The sequence below is a fragment of the Musa acuminata genome, chromosome BXJ1-6 (assembly GCF_036884655.1).
Source record: "Musa acuminata AAA Group cultivar baxijiao chromosome BXJ1-6, Cavendish_Baxijiao_AAA, whole genome shotgun sequence".
NCBI classification, from domain to species: domain Eukaryota; kingdom Viridiplantae; phylum Streptophyta; class Magnoliopsida; order Zingiberales; family Musaceae; genus Musa; species Musa acuminata.
Genome location: NC_088332.1, coordinates 45,833,407 through 45,849,671, shown reverse-complemented (window position 1 = coordinate 45,849,671; position 16,265 = coordinate 45,833,407). Strand labels below are relative to the sequence as shown.

At 41.4% G+C, this 16,265-nt stretch overlaps 2 protein-coding genes across 4 annotated transcripts; one reads left to right on the top strand and one right to left on the bottom strand.

Annotated features, from left to right (window-relative positions):
* Positions 1-347: 347 nt before the first annotated feature.
* On the bottom strand, positions 348-6,013 carry LOC135581633 (beta-galactosidase 2-like). Of its 2 annotated transcripts, XM_065189584.1 has the most exons (19): positions 5,470-6,013; positions 5,220-5,315; positions 5,013-5,125; positions 4,801-4,867; positions 4,594-4,686; positions 4,373-4,516; positions 4,002-4,090; positions 3,801-3,906; positions 3,630-3,717; positions 3,273-3,391; positions 3,013-3,177; positions 2,518-2,687; positions 2,309-2,418; positions 2,090-2,199; positions 1,884-1,994; positions 1,719-1,820; positions 1,365-1,570; positions 969-1,287; positions 348-870 (listed from the first exon to the last, which is right to left on the bottom strand). In XM_065189584.1, the coding sequence occupies exons 1-19, from the start codon at positions 5,659-5,661 to the stop codon at positions 760-762; spliced, it is 2,511 nt and encodes an 836-aa protein (XP_065045656.1). In that variant the 5' UTR covers positions 5,662-6,013; the 3' UTR covers positions 348-759. The 2 variants fall into 2 exon arrangements, with proteins under 2 accessions (XP_065045656.1, XP_018683477.2); XM_018827932.2 differs by lacking the exons at positions 5,220-5,315; positions 5,470-6,013 and having other exon boundaries at positions 4,987-5,050.
* A 3,786-nt stretch (positions 6,014-9,799) lies between these two features.
* Positions 9,800-16,262, top strand: LOC103990015 (probable ADP,ATP carrier protein At5g56450). Of its 2 annotated transcripts, XM_009409024.3 has the most exons (3): positions 9,800-10,294; positions 15,092-15,698; positions 15,858-16,262. In XM_009409024.3, exons 1-3 carry the CDS (start codon positions 9,962-9,964, stop codon positions 15,863-15,865), a joined length of 948 nt encoding a protein of 315 aa, XP_009407299.1. In that variant the 5' UTR covers positions 9,800-9,961; the 3' UTR covers positions 15,866-16,262. The 2 variants fall into 2 exon arrangements, with proteins under 2 accessions (XP_009407299.1, XP_009407298.1); XM_009409023.3 differs by lacking the exon at positions 15,858-16,262 and having other exon boundaries at positions 15,092-15,781.
* The last annotated feature ends 3 nt before the right edge of the window (positions 16,263-16,265 follow it).

Here is a 16,265-nt window from a genome sequence, read left to right as displayed (position 1 = left end):
GACCACCCACATCGTCAGCTGCACAAACCTGGAATCATGTCGATGCTCGTCCTCATCAAGGTCACCATCGACGTCATGTTCGACAACTGCATCTCTCAGTGGCTCAGAACAAGCTCGACATGCCCAGTCTGCAGGATTGGTCTCATCTAAGGACTCACCATCAGAATTGTTGTGGTGAGTGTCAATGGAAAGCATTATTAGGGTTCGGTCTACTGAAGAGTGAGGCTTTGTTTCCGAGAGTTGTGTTTCCTTTATATCATGTATCTCTGATTGGCCTTTCGATGAGACATTGAGATCCAAATACTAATTTTCAATGTAAAAGAGGAGTAAAGAAAAGAGACAAAAAATAAGGTTTAAGCCATTGCAAGCTGAGTTTGCAGAATTTACTGATTCTGTTTCTTGCAAACATGACACAGAGAATACAAATTGTCTTCCAAGCTATTGGTTTGATTTTAGGATATAAATCAAATCTGAGCTTGCAAATGGACTCGATTACAAGCAGAGTCACAATTGCTTTCTGTCCCAATTCCCAGCTGCCAACCAACATATTTGAATCAAATGATCAAATTAAGTTCATAAATCTGTCGAAATCCATTTGTGCTGCTCCTGACTGCTTGGTGTGTTGCCGTTTCTAAAACCTTCACCTGTATGTCAGAAGCTCCATCTTTGGATTTGCTGTATTGAATGGTTTATGCATGAACCAAAAGAAGTATATGATTTCATCACTTCCACCGAACTCGAACACTTTTGATTCAGCTACTATCCACAGACGGCTTCAACTGTGATCCTCTTCATAGTTCCGGGGCATGGGTCTCCTCCGAAAACCTCTGGTGATATGGTCACAGAGCATCGTTGCTCGCCAAGACAGTTCTGCAATGGATCAAACAATTACTCTCAGAACTAATAATAATTTGATGGTCATGATTCAAAATCAAGCTTGAGTTTGCCACACAAGTAGGGAAGTTTACCTTCTCGAAAGCATCGTATGACTTGTGGGCATGGCAACTTCCCTCAGAGAAGCTTCCACATGCTCCTTGAGGTGTGCCAAAGCTAGCAAACTTTATCGCAGTTATATTTTGTGCAGTTCCACAGAATAGACGGACTTTTGGTTTTCCATAATCTCTTGTGTGCCAATTGCTAATCGATGGCTGCCATTCAGATATATCAGCACAGACACTGCCCACGCTTCTCTTGACCATGGAAATCCCAGTAGGGTCACCGGCCCACTCCTCGAATACAACTAAGAGGTTCCCTGTAGGATTTAACCATGAACGTGGAACATGGTACCTGAGGTTTACCACAATCACGGGTTAGAGTCACGAACAGCTGCTGGATCAACCTGTTCTAAATGTAAGTGCACTTGCCATTTTTGAGAGGGTTCCCCGCAGTTAGTTTGGCATTTTTTCTCATCATATGTTCCACGGTAATCACAATCACCACAACTTCCATATGCCATGTAACCAGGCCAATATCGACCAATGCTTTGTCCATTGATCCATACTTGCCCTTTTCCCATGCTACTCATGTCTAAAGCCAAAGGCTCATTCCCATCTGGTGCATTGAAGAACGCCTGAAGGAGCCAGCAGAAGACAAAATATCGTGACATACATAGCAAGCTTATAAAGAACAGATTAAAGTTCAAGCTCTCTTTTTAAAAAAATATTAGTATAACAATATTCCCATCCATCATAATGATCCAGCTGTGTTTACAGCTTTACCTTGTACCAAGTTAGGGGTTGATTACGAGATGCTTCTTGCCACTCAACAGAGGAGCTTCCACTGAGCGAATGAAGATTCAAAGTTTCACCTCTCAGACCAATCTGCAAAATTCCATCAACATAACTAAACTGCAGTTTATTAATGAAAGAATGATGTGAACGCACCTGATACGACCATTTCTGCCACGTAAGATCTCTTCTACCCTCATTAAGACCTTTTAGCATCACTGGACCAAGAACCCCAGCATTCCATGTTTCGAAATGTTCACCAACATTCTAGGATATGAAGCAAAAAAATTATAAGAGCATAACTGAGTTATTACAAAGTTTTGGTGTTAGAGAATGGTAAATGATAGATTTAGAAAACCTACCGGGAGACCAACTGAGACACTTAATATTGAGATTGTGTTGCTACCTGCCCGCAGCTTCACATTTCCGGCATATGTTAATTTTGGATTGTCCAGACTGCCATAGACAGTACCTGTCCAACAAGAGATTGTCATAAGTGAATATTGACCATGAAAGCACCTACTTCAAAATTCCTCCTACAAGTCCTTGTTTTGAATTATCCAGTAAAGATGGTGACCGACCTGTCGGCTGCCCGTTAATAAAGACATGCAAAGAATGACCAGCTGACATCACAGTGAGGACTGGATACTGCCCAGTCAATAAGAACTGTTCATCCTGATCTATGTTGACACTGGAGGGAGAATAAAGTCAGTCCAGTCTAAATGGAAACGAATTATTTTTGCAAATTCCAGTGAATAGCAAAAGAAAATTTCATGAATTATCTACTTACTATGTCATGTACCAGAGGTAGTCCGTAGTATCTCTCGTCACGTTTACCTGCTCCAGCAACCCATCTGTTGTGAATGCTTCTTCATCAATGGCATTAGTGTCTTCATTGTATGATGCCCAAGAAAATCCTCCAACTGAATCCATTCTAATCTGAGAGGTCTGGACTCCCACCTGTTAATAAACTTCAGCTGTGTCAGTCAGGTGGCACAGGCCAATTATTGGACAATCTGATGAGAGATGCGAGTGACTGGCTAGTCATTCAGATTATTTCTAAAATTTCTGATATATCGTAACAAAAAGGAAAAAGTTTTATCGAAGCAAAGCAGAGAAGTTTTCAGATTGGTTGGGTCTCTGTTAACAAGCACAAGTGTCTTGAATCGGGATATGGTAGATTGAGAATTAACAAAGATATCAAAGTAGACTCCAAGACACAAATGAAATTAATAATGCCTGTCTGACAGCTGGAAACAGCCAATAGATTTTCAGTTTGTCTCACCCTTGCTGTGTTGTAAACTGTTGTCCTGCAGTCGGGAAGAACGCTTATGGACCAAGGAGGAAGATCGTAGTGCATGCCATTAAAAGCTACTCTAGCATATGACGAGGTGTCATAGTTGGCAAGGAAGGCAGCACAATCTCCTGAGTTTGACCTAAAAACACGTGACTAGAAACAAATGGTTTCACTGTTACTCCACCGTAAGGATTTCTGATATAGAATCGAGAAGTTTAGGCAAGTTCAGAGTTTTATCAGTACAAGACCTCTTGAGAGCTTCCAAGCGACGTAACCACAGGATCACCTGAAACCAAAGCTGACTCACACAACTTGATCGCCTTGTGGAGATCCTTCAAGTGGCCCCATTTTGGTTGTCTTAATAGACCTGGATGAAAGTAAAGATCTTCTCAGTATTTTTGCACAGAGATATTTTAAAATTTAGATAGGAGTCAAATTATGGCTTTTAACAAGTCAATACACCAATAAAATATTTTAAGATGTACCATAAATAGCAACTATTGGTTTTAGAATTTTGAACCAAGACTATCACTCTAAAAGATCAAGAAAGAAGTGTTTAATATGCAAGAAGCATAAATGTGGTGGAACAGAACAGTTTTGCCTACCGTATTCGTCAATTGGAGCATCATAGTCATAGCTAGTGGCGATAAAGGGTCCACCAGCAGTCCGGCCAAAGTTTGTTCCCCCATGATACTAAATAAAAACAGACATCAAGGTACTCCATTAAAACCTTTCTATTAATGTACAAACAGCCAGATTAAGACAAAACTTATTACCATATAGTAGTTAACAAAAGATCCACCTTTCTGTATGAACTTCGTCACAGCAAAGGCTAAATCCTCAACGGGTCGGTGGGGAACTGGACCACCAAATCCAGTGAACCTGCAAGTAGGTGACACATTGAGGAAAACCCGAAGCAAATGCTTTTCATGAAAAGAAAAAGAAAAAGACCTCAAACTATATCCATAAGAAATTACCAGGCAGTCCAAGCTTCAGTCCACATGTTGGGTTTATATGGCTGGTTCGGAGAGAAGTAGTCACAATAGAACCCATTGCAGGTGTTAATCTGCATCACAGTTCCAAAACAAAGGAAACAGAGAAATGATTAGAAAGAGATCCATCATGGATCCTGAAAATACAAACTCATGTCTAGCTGAAGAGTGGAGTAGAAACCACAGTGTCATGGGAATCCATGATCCTGTTTCTAACAAAGTGATACTAAACACAGATGAAGGATTATTCTACCGAACGAGCTTGTAGAGTTAAAGCCAAGGCATGTGCCAAATGGGAACTCAAGGAGAAGATAAACACAGCAATTAGGGGTTACAAATAAGGCTTCAACACATACAACTGGATCAGGGGCATCATCTTCTTTGCACATGACCCACGGAACCCCAGTGTCAAGACCAATCGCCATTTTCGCAGCCCAGGCAGCATAAGCCTTAGCAGGTTCGCCCTGGTCATACTCCAGTGGTCCAAATTCATTCTCGATCTACATAATTTGGGTTAAAAAAATTAGTACAGATAGATATCTACATGTGTTCCTTCTTGGACAAAGAAAGATCAAACCTGAGAAAGGATTATAGGGCCACCCTGCCATTCAAATAATCCTTCAGACTTCATCATGCTCACGATCTTCTCCGTGAATTTCTGCATTGCTGCCTGTCTCAGAGCAAATTGAATCACTCAATATATATAAAAGGCAATGCATTGACATAAACCAGACAATATATATAAAACTAATCAAAGAGGAGCAGCTCAGTGACTATCTCCTACCTTGAAAGGCTCATTGTCTGTTCTGAAAACTATGCCAGGAACATACTTTAGCCATACCGGGAATCCCCTGTAAATTAAACACACAAGCAATACAAAAGAATACCATTTCTCAGTACCCAATTAGCGCTTATGCATACTTTCTTGAAAGAAAAGCAAAGAAGCACCGAGTGGAAGAAAGAACTTCACTTGGAACAGTTTCAGATCGGTTTTACCCAAAATTCCATTCAGCACAAACGTAAGGTCCGATGCGGAGATGAACATAGAGGCCGGCCTGCTGCACTAGCTTGATGAAGCGAACTAAATCATACCTCCCTTCGAAGTAATACTGTCAGAAAATTCAGAAAAATATTAAATAAAGAGAACAAAAATCGGAGAAGCACATAGAGTCACAGCGAAGAGAGATTCTAATTTTCTCGTACCTCGCCAGGAGAAGGTTCATGGCCGTTCCAGAACACATACGTCTGTATCACGTCCAAGCCGCCATCTTTCGCCTTCTGGATGAGATCCGGCCACATCTGGGGACGAACCAAACGTCAAACCGAGAGACGAGCCAGAGAAGCAAAGGATAACAACGCAGAGAAGCAGCTCAAGGAAACCCCAAAAAATGTGGAATCCAAAACCGAAGGAGCCACATTTCCCAGAAACGAGTAAAGTAGGAACAGGGCAGACCTCGGGGACGCTTCTGGGGTAGTGAATGGAGCCAGAGATCAGAATCCTCCTCCGCCCGTCGATGGCGATGGCCTTGTGGTCGTAAGACACGGAAGCGGACGCCAGCGGCGACATCACCACGGCCATCGCCACAGCAAGGATCAGCAGTGCCGGGAGGATGCCGGCGGCGGGCGGAGCCGGCCTGGAGCCCATGAAAGCTGGCGCCTTTTTGGTTCCTCTCCCTCCTGCTGTTCCAAAACCGGTGTCTTTATCGAGTTCAGATTAACGGAGGCGAGAGCTTGAGATGCAGAGGGGCACAGCTGGACAGTACGTCCTTGTTTTGTTGCTGATTGGCTTATTCTTTTCTCTCTCTCGCTGCCTTCGTTGCCTTGGTCCTGTTTCAATCCTCCCTCCCTCGGATTTCTTTCCCCACGCTGCTTTTTGCTTATTCTATATCCTTCTTTCCTCTCTTTTTCCTTCTCATCTTTCTTTTATGTGGGCGTGGGAAAGAGAACAACAGAGGACAGAAATGGTGGCAGTCATCGAGTGGGATGGGAAGTAGGCAGAATACATCGAAGAACAAGTGTGATTAGAAACTGGGTGGTGGTGGTGGGTGAAATGAAGATTTAATTGACGCGGTGCACACGCTCCACTCCACGTGGAGTGATCCGACGGATCAAATGTAACCATAAATTTCGTGCAGAGGATCGTGGATGGACTTGGAGAATCCGACCCGATATTGATCAGGTTACGGATGGGGGTGTGGACCCACGACCCGTTGCTTGTGTGTTAAGAGAACACCCATAGATTTAGTTGCCAATGATGAGCTACGATGCTTTTCCCGTACAAAGTTATATCTTGATTCCATTAACCAAGTAGATTGATAGATATTTGATCATTCTCATCATCCATTAGATCGACACACAAATCTTGGAGGGGTTTGGATGCCTCTTTAATATAAATTTTCGAGGGCTTCGATATATATATATATATATATATATATATATATATATATATATATATATATATATATATATCAATTCAAAATTTGACATGAAAAATAAAAAAAGAAAGTTCTTATCTCGAACCATTTACTCAAAAATTCTTAAGAAAAATATTTTTCCTTCAAATTCATGTTGATGTGTATGAACATAACAAGAATGTGACCGATCGGGCATGATTCGATTGATGAAGTTCCAGATTACATAGATTGATCATGAAATCACTGCAAACTAAAGAGCTCTGCGCCTTTTGTAGAAAGTGAGGCCTCAACAACATCCACTCACTGTTGTCGGACTACACATACGAATCCAACAAACATCAAACAAAGCAACATTCATTCAACTTGTGACTATGATTCAAAAAGATCATTTTGTTGTGCCACACCAAACTCTCCTTATATTTGAAGCCTCGATCACTTTAACCATAAGTCTGATGCAATAGTGAAGCCTTTTCATACTTGTTCAGGCATTGGATTGGGCGATAAGAGGATTCTGATGTTTGTGTGTGTGGTGGAGAGGAATCGATGAATGTTTTGCTTGTTTGGTTTGGTGGAGGAAAGCAGTAGCAAAAAGGGCGAATAAAGTGCACAAATAGATAGACTTTCTCGGGTTTGATCGACAAGGGAACCATTGACTCTCTCTCTCTCTCTCTCTCTCTCTCTCTCTCTACTGTGATGGTTGTATTATTTATCTGCCTCCTCTGTTTGAAATGGTTCAGAAAGTAATTCGATTTTGTATATTATATCTACATGGATTTGCACAAACTCAATATATATACATATTAAATTTTCTTTCCCGAGAAAATAGCTCTCCCCTCTGAAGAGAGTTACTGATGGATTTAGAAGAGATGTAAATGAGAATTAGAATGAGTGAGAGAAGAAAAGAAAAAGAGAGATCTTTGATATGTAGCGATATAACCCTTCTATCGGACCTGGTAAATAGATACGGCTCCTGCCATACCAGTCTCGGACTTGTCTTTGGCATCAAGTACCACGGACAGAGACCAAGAAACACACGCTGTTTTGCTGTGAAGACCATGCGAAGCTTCCAAGCTGATGCCGGAATGGGATCAAATGGAGAACAGCCAAACACCGCCACCGCAAAGCCACTTTCCTCCTTCCCACCTACTGTTCATCTCAATGATACATCCCCTCGTATGAAAGTATATTACTTTGATGTTTCGGCATCAATTAATCGTGTGCAAGGACAAAAGTTGGCTGAGAACCATGTTCAGTCCTCACAGTCTTCTCTCATACTCTTCTTTCCATGTGAATCTGAAACTTGGAAGAGAGCTACCAATTTACATGCCTCCCTCTCTCTTACAGTGTAACCATTCGTGTGTTCTCTTGTTCTAAGCTTGAGATCTGCACCACATTTTACGCATTCATTTCTTTCATGTGTAATGTGATGGATATCTGCCTTACTTGTGCTCCCACAGGCAAAGAATTCCCTAGCAAACATGTGTGTCTTCCTTGTCAGTTCCCTGTCATCATCATATCTTGCCTATCTGTCTGACTCTGGAAATTCGAAAGGAAGCCCAACTGGGTGAAACGGTGACAGAAAAAGATAAGATCAGAATTGAATTCTGATAGTGTACATTTTCCTCTTTCATCTGTCCAATTATCCATCTTCTACGTATGCCCAACATTTCCAACATTTCCAATGGGAAGGAATGAGCTGCTTCACTAGGCATTATTCTCTTTAAGAGCTACATCACTGCCGGAGGTACAGAAGATGTCCCCATGGACCACAAAAGAGACGTCGGTCCTCTCTTCGTCCATGCATAATGAGATATGTAAGAGAAACACCCGATCTTCTTCTGTCTTGCATATAAATCTCTCACCTAAAGAGGCAAACCAAGGAACAGGAAACCGGTCGTGTTTGTAGTATCGGGAAACCGAAACATAAATGAGTTTAAGTTGGCCGTGAGATCACTGTACTTTGCATGGGTTTCGCAAAGAACTCTTCTTCTGTTCTGTAACAGTAAGACACCCAGCTTCTTCAGCATGATCACTGGATTACAAATACCTGATCACCGTTTAATTTTCCTCTTTAAGATTCACAAAAGATGCAGATATAAGGCCCACGAAGAATGGGTGAGGATAACAGGATCACCACGAGGATCCTTCGCATGACGGTCCATCACCTTTTATCGTGTTGCGTGTAGGATATGGACCCTCAACCTATCTTGCTTGTGTGTTAAGAGAACACCCATAGGTTTAATTGCAAATGATGAGCTATGATGCTTCCCCATGCAACTCCACAAATCTTTGCCTTTGACATGGACTGATCAAGTGAGAGATCAGTAGGAAGTCTTGCAATGACAGATCACACTAATTAGAATCTGAATGTTAAAGTGAAAAGAACAAACTCCACTGCTGGATTCCCCACCATGCGTTGCCGTTCATCTTTCCTGCATTCTGCCTTCATCACAGTGAAACAAACATAATCTGGTATCCGCATGAAGTGGACGACATGTTTTCTTCCTTTACTGGTAGCAAACACCCGCTTCCATCCGCATACAGATCAAACCAGTGATTGGAATGCCATTAATCCACTGGTCGGAGCTCACCGAGACGTGAATCACCATCAACTTTAAGCTTCAGCTATACATGGCATCCTTCTTCACGAGATTAGAAGTGCTCTAAAGAGAGCTGTTTGTTGCAGGTTTTCATAGTTGAGACGATGTAATTGTGTGCGCTCATGGTTCGTAAATAATCTCTCTAGTCTCCATCTCCGCCGGAATGCATAATGCTTTGATTTCTTGCCTTGTTTCCTCTCGTTTGTCTTTGTTCATCCTCCGCTAGTGTCTTTCTCAGTCGCACATACGATACTGCTATCAGTCATCTGAAGTACCACGTAAGATCATATACGGTCAACAGCTCTCAGGACTCGATAATACTTCACCATGGATGGACGATTCACACGTGCTGAGAGCTCGTGCGTCGTCTCATCTTTCCCTACCGATTGCTCTCTGCACATCCACGTGCTTTCTCTCAGTTGGTGGCTATACCACGATACTGATTCGTGGAGCTGACCTCACTGGTGGGCTCCACGTAAATTAGGATTTGAAGGAGAATCAATTGTATGTCAGGTGTTTTGTGGGTCACTCAAAGACTTTTAATCCAATTGTAAGGGCGTTTGCGTCATTTTGTTATATCCACGGTGTACTTCAAGATTGGCGTACCCTGTGGACCAACACCTCGGAAATGCTTTAGAATTCGTGTGAAGGGAGTCTACAATACCCGCGTATCGGGATGATCATTCTCCTATTCCAATACCTCACGTGCATTCCACGTGATGTCTTACTGCCTCGTTGATAGTTTAGCTACCTCAGAGAGAGAGAGAGAGAGATCGAGAAAGAGAGAGGGGAGGTGAGAGGGTAAACGCTCGCCCGCCGAGGCGATCGATCGATCGATAGATATATATATAGAGAGAAAGAGGAGAGGGTTAAAAGGAGGAGGGGGAGAGACAGAGAGAGATGAGGGAATGAGGAGAAGCGCCAATGATTGATGGAGTCGACCAGTAGTTCCTGCGGTGGCGGTGAAAGAAGCGGCGGAGGGCGAAGGAAGGGGCGGATGTGGGAGTTCCAGCGCGACGTGGTGGCGGGGGCGGTGATGGGCGGGATGGTGCACACCGTGGTGGCCCCGATCGAGCGGGCGAAGCTGCTGCTCCAGACCCAGGAGAGCAACGCCGCCCTCCTCGGCCGCGGTCGCCGCTTCCGGGGCATGATCGACTGCATCGCCCGCACCGTCCGCGAGGAGGGCGTCCTCTCCCTCTGGCGCGGGAACGGCACCAGCGTCCTCCGTTACTACCCCTCCGTTGCCCTCAACTTCTCCCTCAAGGTACCCTCGACTCTGCTTCCCTCGTTGGCGAATCGTCCTAATCTCTGTGTTCTTGATTTGGTACTTGTTCTCACGGTCCGAGTTTGGGAATCTTTTCTTGTTCTCGTTTTGTTATTTTCTTGTAATGATGGGATAGGGTATTAGCTGCAGATTTCTAAGAATCGATGTTAATGCCCTGCGCCCCGCCCGCCGCCCCAGTTGTTTAGCTTTTGCGATACCTTGACGGGACGAATGTATGACGCTGACACTTCATCGCATTTTTCTACGAATAGATACTAATCAGCCACTTGTTTGCGAACTGTGTGTTATTTCCTCATCGAGAAGGTTATAAAGATTCCTGGATTGCATGTGAAGACATGACCCTCCATTCATATAACACGTGCTCTTGCCACTAGGGTTGAGAGTCCTGGAGTAGGAATATAACCTATGGGCATTCAGGTGCGACTGGCAAGATCTATTTCCAGGGATTTCTGCAGAATTACAAGCCATAAGAGGACATACATGAAAAAAAAGGAGATTTTGTTCCTGTCGCAGTAAGAACTTTAGGAAAAAGGGAGGATTGAAGGAAAACACTCAAAATTTTAGCTAGTGATGGCTTCTCTGCTAAGTTAGTAAGATTTGGAATTGCTAAAATTTTCATTAAATATGCTCCTGATGTGGCTTTGCAACATAAATATATGGCTCGCAAGAAACATCCAGACAACCTATCTTAAGTCCTCTTTTTAAAGACTGAATGTATTGTGAATTGTATAGCTGGATCCACTTCTCTTGATAGTTGGTGTTTGATATACTTTAGCTTTCGGATAAGGGCAGCATATCTGTGCAGTAGCTTGCAGCCCTATTAATGCTTTGTGACCAGCTATGCACATTCATTTTTGGCATGAATATTGAGCCTATTGCAGCAACGTGTTAAAAGTTGCCTCTCGTTGTTCCAACGACGCGTAGTAAATGACACCAAACAAATTTTAAATGATACTATTTCCGTATTTCGTAATTGGTCATCGTATTTGTAGGTCTATTTTGGACATCAGTATTAGTCTCCTTTTATTTTTAAAAGAACAAATTATCATCATAGCTCTTTACGGACCTGTCCTTCTTGTGCATGTTCTTCATGTGTTATTCTCCTTTTCATGCTTAATTTGTGCGTAAGAACAAAAAAAAGTAGTACTTGTTTAGGTCAGATTCTGTTTCATGTTTGTTATATCACTTTAAAAATTCACGCCTTCATTTCTGCCATACTTTGGTTTAGCTTCTCTGGTATGTATTTGCTTGACCAACCTTAAGCTCTAATTGAGGTAGAGGTATATTTGAAGCTTTATAAACAAAATGATCTCTTAAAAGAACAGATAGATCTCTTGAAATTATTATGATAAAGCTGTACTGCCTAATCAAATTATAAATGAATGTTACAACCTCTTACAGACAGATGTTATTTTCCTAATCAGCACTATACTCTTTTCCTGCCATATAAATCTTATTATCTTTAAAGAGGATAGAGGATTATGGTGCATTCATGATGAAAGCTAGGAGATTTTTTCTAAACTAAAGGTTTGGTATTATGGAAGATGTCAGTTTGTTCTTTAAATAAGTTATATTGCATTTCCATCTGCAGATACAGATGATTTTTCTCTGCAAAGGACAACTTCAGCTTATAGAAGACACAAAGTATTTTTGATAAAGAGAAAGGGGAGCTGAGAGATTGGATAAGTTCTGATGTTGCAGTAAATAAGATTGACCTAGTCACCCCCCATGTATGATGTTTTCCTATTGTAATTCATCATTGCTTGATCTGATTGTGAGATGAAAATGAGATATTATTGATGACTTAGTTTTGCAAGATAGGTAGCTTAGATATTAGTTTGATCAACAATGAAGAGGGACAGAGTGTTGCCCTAGGCAGATGACATTTGAATCAGGGGAGTATATGATGGTCATAAATTTTTGATGTATCTACATAGGTATGATGGTCTTTTCTAAAACGTTTCGTGGGAAACTGATGGTAGTTTGCAACCAAAATGGAGAGAATATTTCTTACAATAAAATAGAACTCTGGTTTTAAGGTTACATCTGCTTGTATCATAGTTGTCATTTTGCACATGATTTGCAATTACTTTAAATTTGCATTGATTGTTGGATGCTTCTTAAAAGAGGAATGGGCCTTTGAGCTTTCATACATAAATAATGCATATTAGTAAATGTTTCTCCCATACTTGTAACAGTTGTAGTATAAACATGATCAGTGACCTTATTATTTTCCTTTTGAATTTAACATGCATTTTCAAATTTTTCTTATCAATTTGAATCCCATCAATCACACAAAACTAAAGCTGGGATCTGATGATACATTCTAGATCTGTATTCAATTTAGTCTTCTGATGTTCCAAGTCATATGTTTTAAATGTGCATCCTTTTTTATGTTCTTGTTACAGTTTTTTTCGTCCCTCATGCATAAATGCTCAAACATTCTCTTTGGTGTGTGTGGACTTGTCATGCCAGTCTGTTGCAAGTAAATTTGCATGATGCTAAGGGAAACCCTCCATTATCAAATGAGCATTTATTCTTATCTCTTTTGGTTGAACTGACAGGTAAAAGTTTTAGACAAAAAAATGAAATAACATGTTCATTGACTTTTTTGCTCTTGCAAACTTTCTTCTGGAAATACGTTGTGTATTGATCTTCAATAGTTTTGGCAGCATTTAAAAAAAAAAAAAAGGCTAGAACTGATTGAAATATATAGGGTAGCATCCTACACAAATTATTGTTGAAGACAGAAAAAGTAATTTCTTTCTTTGCTATACTGAATAAATCAAGAAGAATACTACTCCAAGGAGGTAAGAAGGCAGTAGATTTTTTACTTACAGCCTATTTTTTAAAGGACTCAACTGGATCATTGCATTTAACATTACAATTAGGTATATTCTCTATAACCATTATGCTTTCTTGGCATATTTTGATTGTTTCCTATACTTTCAATCAATACCTCTTTGCCAGCCTTTAAGTGGCAGCAACATATCTAATAAATTGTTTCACTGATATTTAAGATCCTTTCACATGGGTCCTATATTGCATCCCACTACCTTCAACATTGTCTTGAAACACTAGATTTCAAGTATATCTTCAAAGAAATCCAATATCTCTCTCTCTCTCTCTCTGCATGTGTATGCGTGCATGTGTGTGTATGTGCACGTGCGCACACACTTGCATTCTGATTTCCCTGATTCTTAACTTTAGTTAGGTAAAACATCACCAGACACTAACCATGAAGATTTCTGCATGTTGTACATCCAATGTATAACCTATATAAAGGTCTTGTAATCATGCAAAATTGATGGCTTGGACCTGGTAGCTATTTGCTGGAGTCCAAAATGTTGTGCAATGTCTCTTTCGGATAGTGCTGGCCAAGTGGGTCGATACAGTCAGTAGGCTGCTCTATGTAGCCTAAGAATTTTGAATTGAAAACTTTTGGGTTGATAATATTATGTTTTACTGATGTTTATAAATTTCAACATACTTAAAGACCCTAAATGCTGTGCAATGTCTCTTTTGGATAGGGCTGGCCAAATGGGTTGATACGGTCAGTAGGCTGCTCTATGTAGCCTAAGGATTTTGAATTGAAAACTTCTGGGTTGATAATATTATGTTTTACTGATGTTTATAAATTTCGACAGACTTAAAGGCACCTATTATCCAGCTCCATTATGAGGCTTCGAAAGCCTTTATTAATTAAACTTCCTACCAAAACAAGTATAAACTCATTTGATGAAACTATTGAGAGAGATCTGAACATATCTATTTGGAGACTAGATAGCTTAATACTGATTATGGAATCTTCAATTTTTGTTAATCCCAAAGGTTTAAATAGGCACTCGGGCGCTTGCCTAGGCACTCGGGTGAGGCGAGGTGAGGCTCGATGCCTCAGGCCTCAACTAGGCGGCACGTTTTAGTGAAGCGTCGCCTAGGCGTTCGCTTGAACCCAGGCACTAGGTGCCTCGAGCGAGCGCCCCATTCAAGCGAAGTAATCAAACCAGACTTTTAAGTTTGGTTTGGTTGAACAGTAGCTAGTTGGTTTGATTGAACCAACTAAGCTACATATTATTGCTATACCCCCCACAGGCCCCCGCACCCCCCACCCAACGCGACACTGAGCCATAAACCCTAGCGCAGTTGCTGCCTCTATCGCCGACACTTCCTTTGTCATTGACGCTTCCTCTTATTGTACTGTCAGCCATGCTTGACTGTGCTTTGTTCGTCTCCTTGGAATAACATTTGCAGGATCTTATAGGTAATTTACTACAAGAATTATATGGGATCTTTTTCCCTATGATATATACAAACTGTAGGAGATATATGGGATCATTTTCCTGCAGTTTCATAATATTGTTGAATCTAAATTGTTAAATGAACACAAATTGATGGATAATTTCAATGACAAGAATCTTTTTTTTGTGGCGTAGCATCAGAAGTATACTGAGTAGGGTGAGGACCCCATCTTGAACTAGTAGCAGGGTTCCCAAAATTGCCTGTAAAACTTACTGATTTAGCATGCTTGTTCCTGTAAGTCCTACGCGTGCTTGTTCTATCTTACTATTACAACTTTTTCGATGCACAATCTTGCATATAAGAGCATGGTCATTCTGATTAGTTTCATATTGTACATTATTTCCATCTTCTTTGTCACATGTTTTGCTTTTCTTTGCATTTCTGATATCGCTGAACCTTGTAAAAGGTACTGGTTATCATTTACAAAGCATGCACGGGCTGATTGCTTTCAAGTTCTCTGACATGATACTCTTTCAGGATCTTTACAGAACCATGTTGAAGAGAGGAGAGGCGGATCAGTTCATGTCTATTGCAGCTTCCAATTTCATGGCAGGGGCTGCAGCAGGCTGCACAACATTAGTTATTATCTATCCACTGGATATAGCACACACGCGGCTTGCAGCTGACATTGGCAGAACAGACTCCCGGCAATTCAGAGGCATCTGCCATTTCCTCCGCACCATCTACAAGAAAGATGGCATTCGAGGTATCTACCGAGGCCTACCTGCATCAGTTCATGGAATGATCGTCCACCGCGGCCTATACTTTGGTGGTTTCGATACGGCTAAAGATTTGCTTCTTCCGCAAGATTCTGCGTTGTGGAAGCGATGGGTGACAGCACAAGCTGTAACGACCATGGCAGGGCTGGCATCCTATCCACTGGATACGGTACGGAGGAGGATGATGATGCAGTCTGGATTGGAGGAACAAATGTATCACGGTACACTGGATTGCTGGAGGAAGATTTATAGGTTGGAGGGGCTAACTTCCTTCTACCGAGGAGCAGTATCTAACATGTTTAGGAGCACCGGAGCAGCTGCTATATTGGTTTTGTACGATGAGATTAAGAAGTTCATGGAATGGGGTGGGTTTTGACAGGGAGGATTCTTTTACCACATTTTTCAACTCAAAAAGGATACAGGAAACGAGATAGTGATATTGCATCAACTTGCTTATCTATTATTTCTCTCTCCTTTTGTTGTTTTTGTTTTAGGTTTTCCCTGATGGTGGTGAATATTTGCAGGTTTCTAGTATCGGCATAAAGAAGATGATGAAATATTGTGCCAAGCTGTGGTATCAGCGGACAGCAGTAGAAAGAATGTTGCACCGACGAGGGCATATAACATGTGGCAACATGTTGTGGGGATCCAATGGAAAAAGGAAGAAAGAGTGGAGGACACAATGGAATGGTTTCTCCTGCAAGAGAGCTAAGCTACTCGTAAGGGGTAACCTTGATAACATTGCATGCCCTCGCTTCCCTGTGCGAGATTAAACCGTTCAACATTTCTCGTCTGGACACCGCGCGTGAGAGAATAGCAGCACCGAAGTCGACGGATTTTGACTCGCCCAAAAAATAATAATTTTCTGGCCAATTTGCAATCCGCGATAAGTAAAAGCTATCTAATTCCAAAAATTAAGGTGGGAACACTAC

Coding starts and splice junctions, on each gene's coding strand:
- LOC135581633 (XM_065189584.1), bottom strand. CDS start 5,661: ATGGGCTCCAGGCCGGCTCCGCCCGCCGCCGGCATCCTCCCGGCACTG. Junction 3,907..4,001: donor ACTGAAGCTTGGACTGCCTG/GTAATTTCTTAT, acceptor ACCTACTTGCAG/GTTCACTGGATTTGGTGGTC. Junction 3,718..3,800: donor CTTTTGTTAACTACTATATG/GTAATAAGTTTT, acceptor GTTTTTATTTAG/TATCATGGGGGAACAAACTT.
- LOC103990015 (XM_009409023.3), top strand. CDS start 9,962: ATGGAGTCGACCAGTAGTTCCTGCGGTGGCGGTGAAAGAAGCGGCGGA. Junction 10,295..15,091: donor CCCTCAACTTCTCCCTCAAG/GTACCCTCGACT, acceptor ATACTCTTTCAG/GATCTTTACAGAACCATGTT.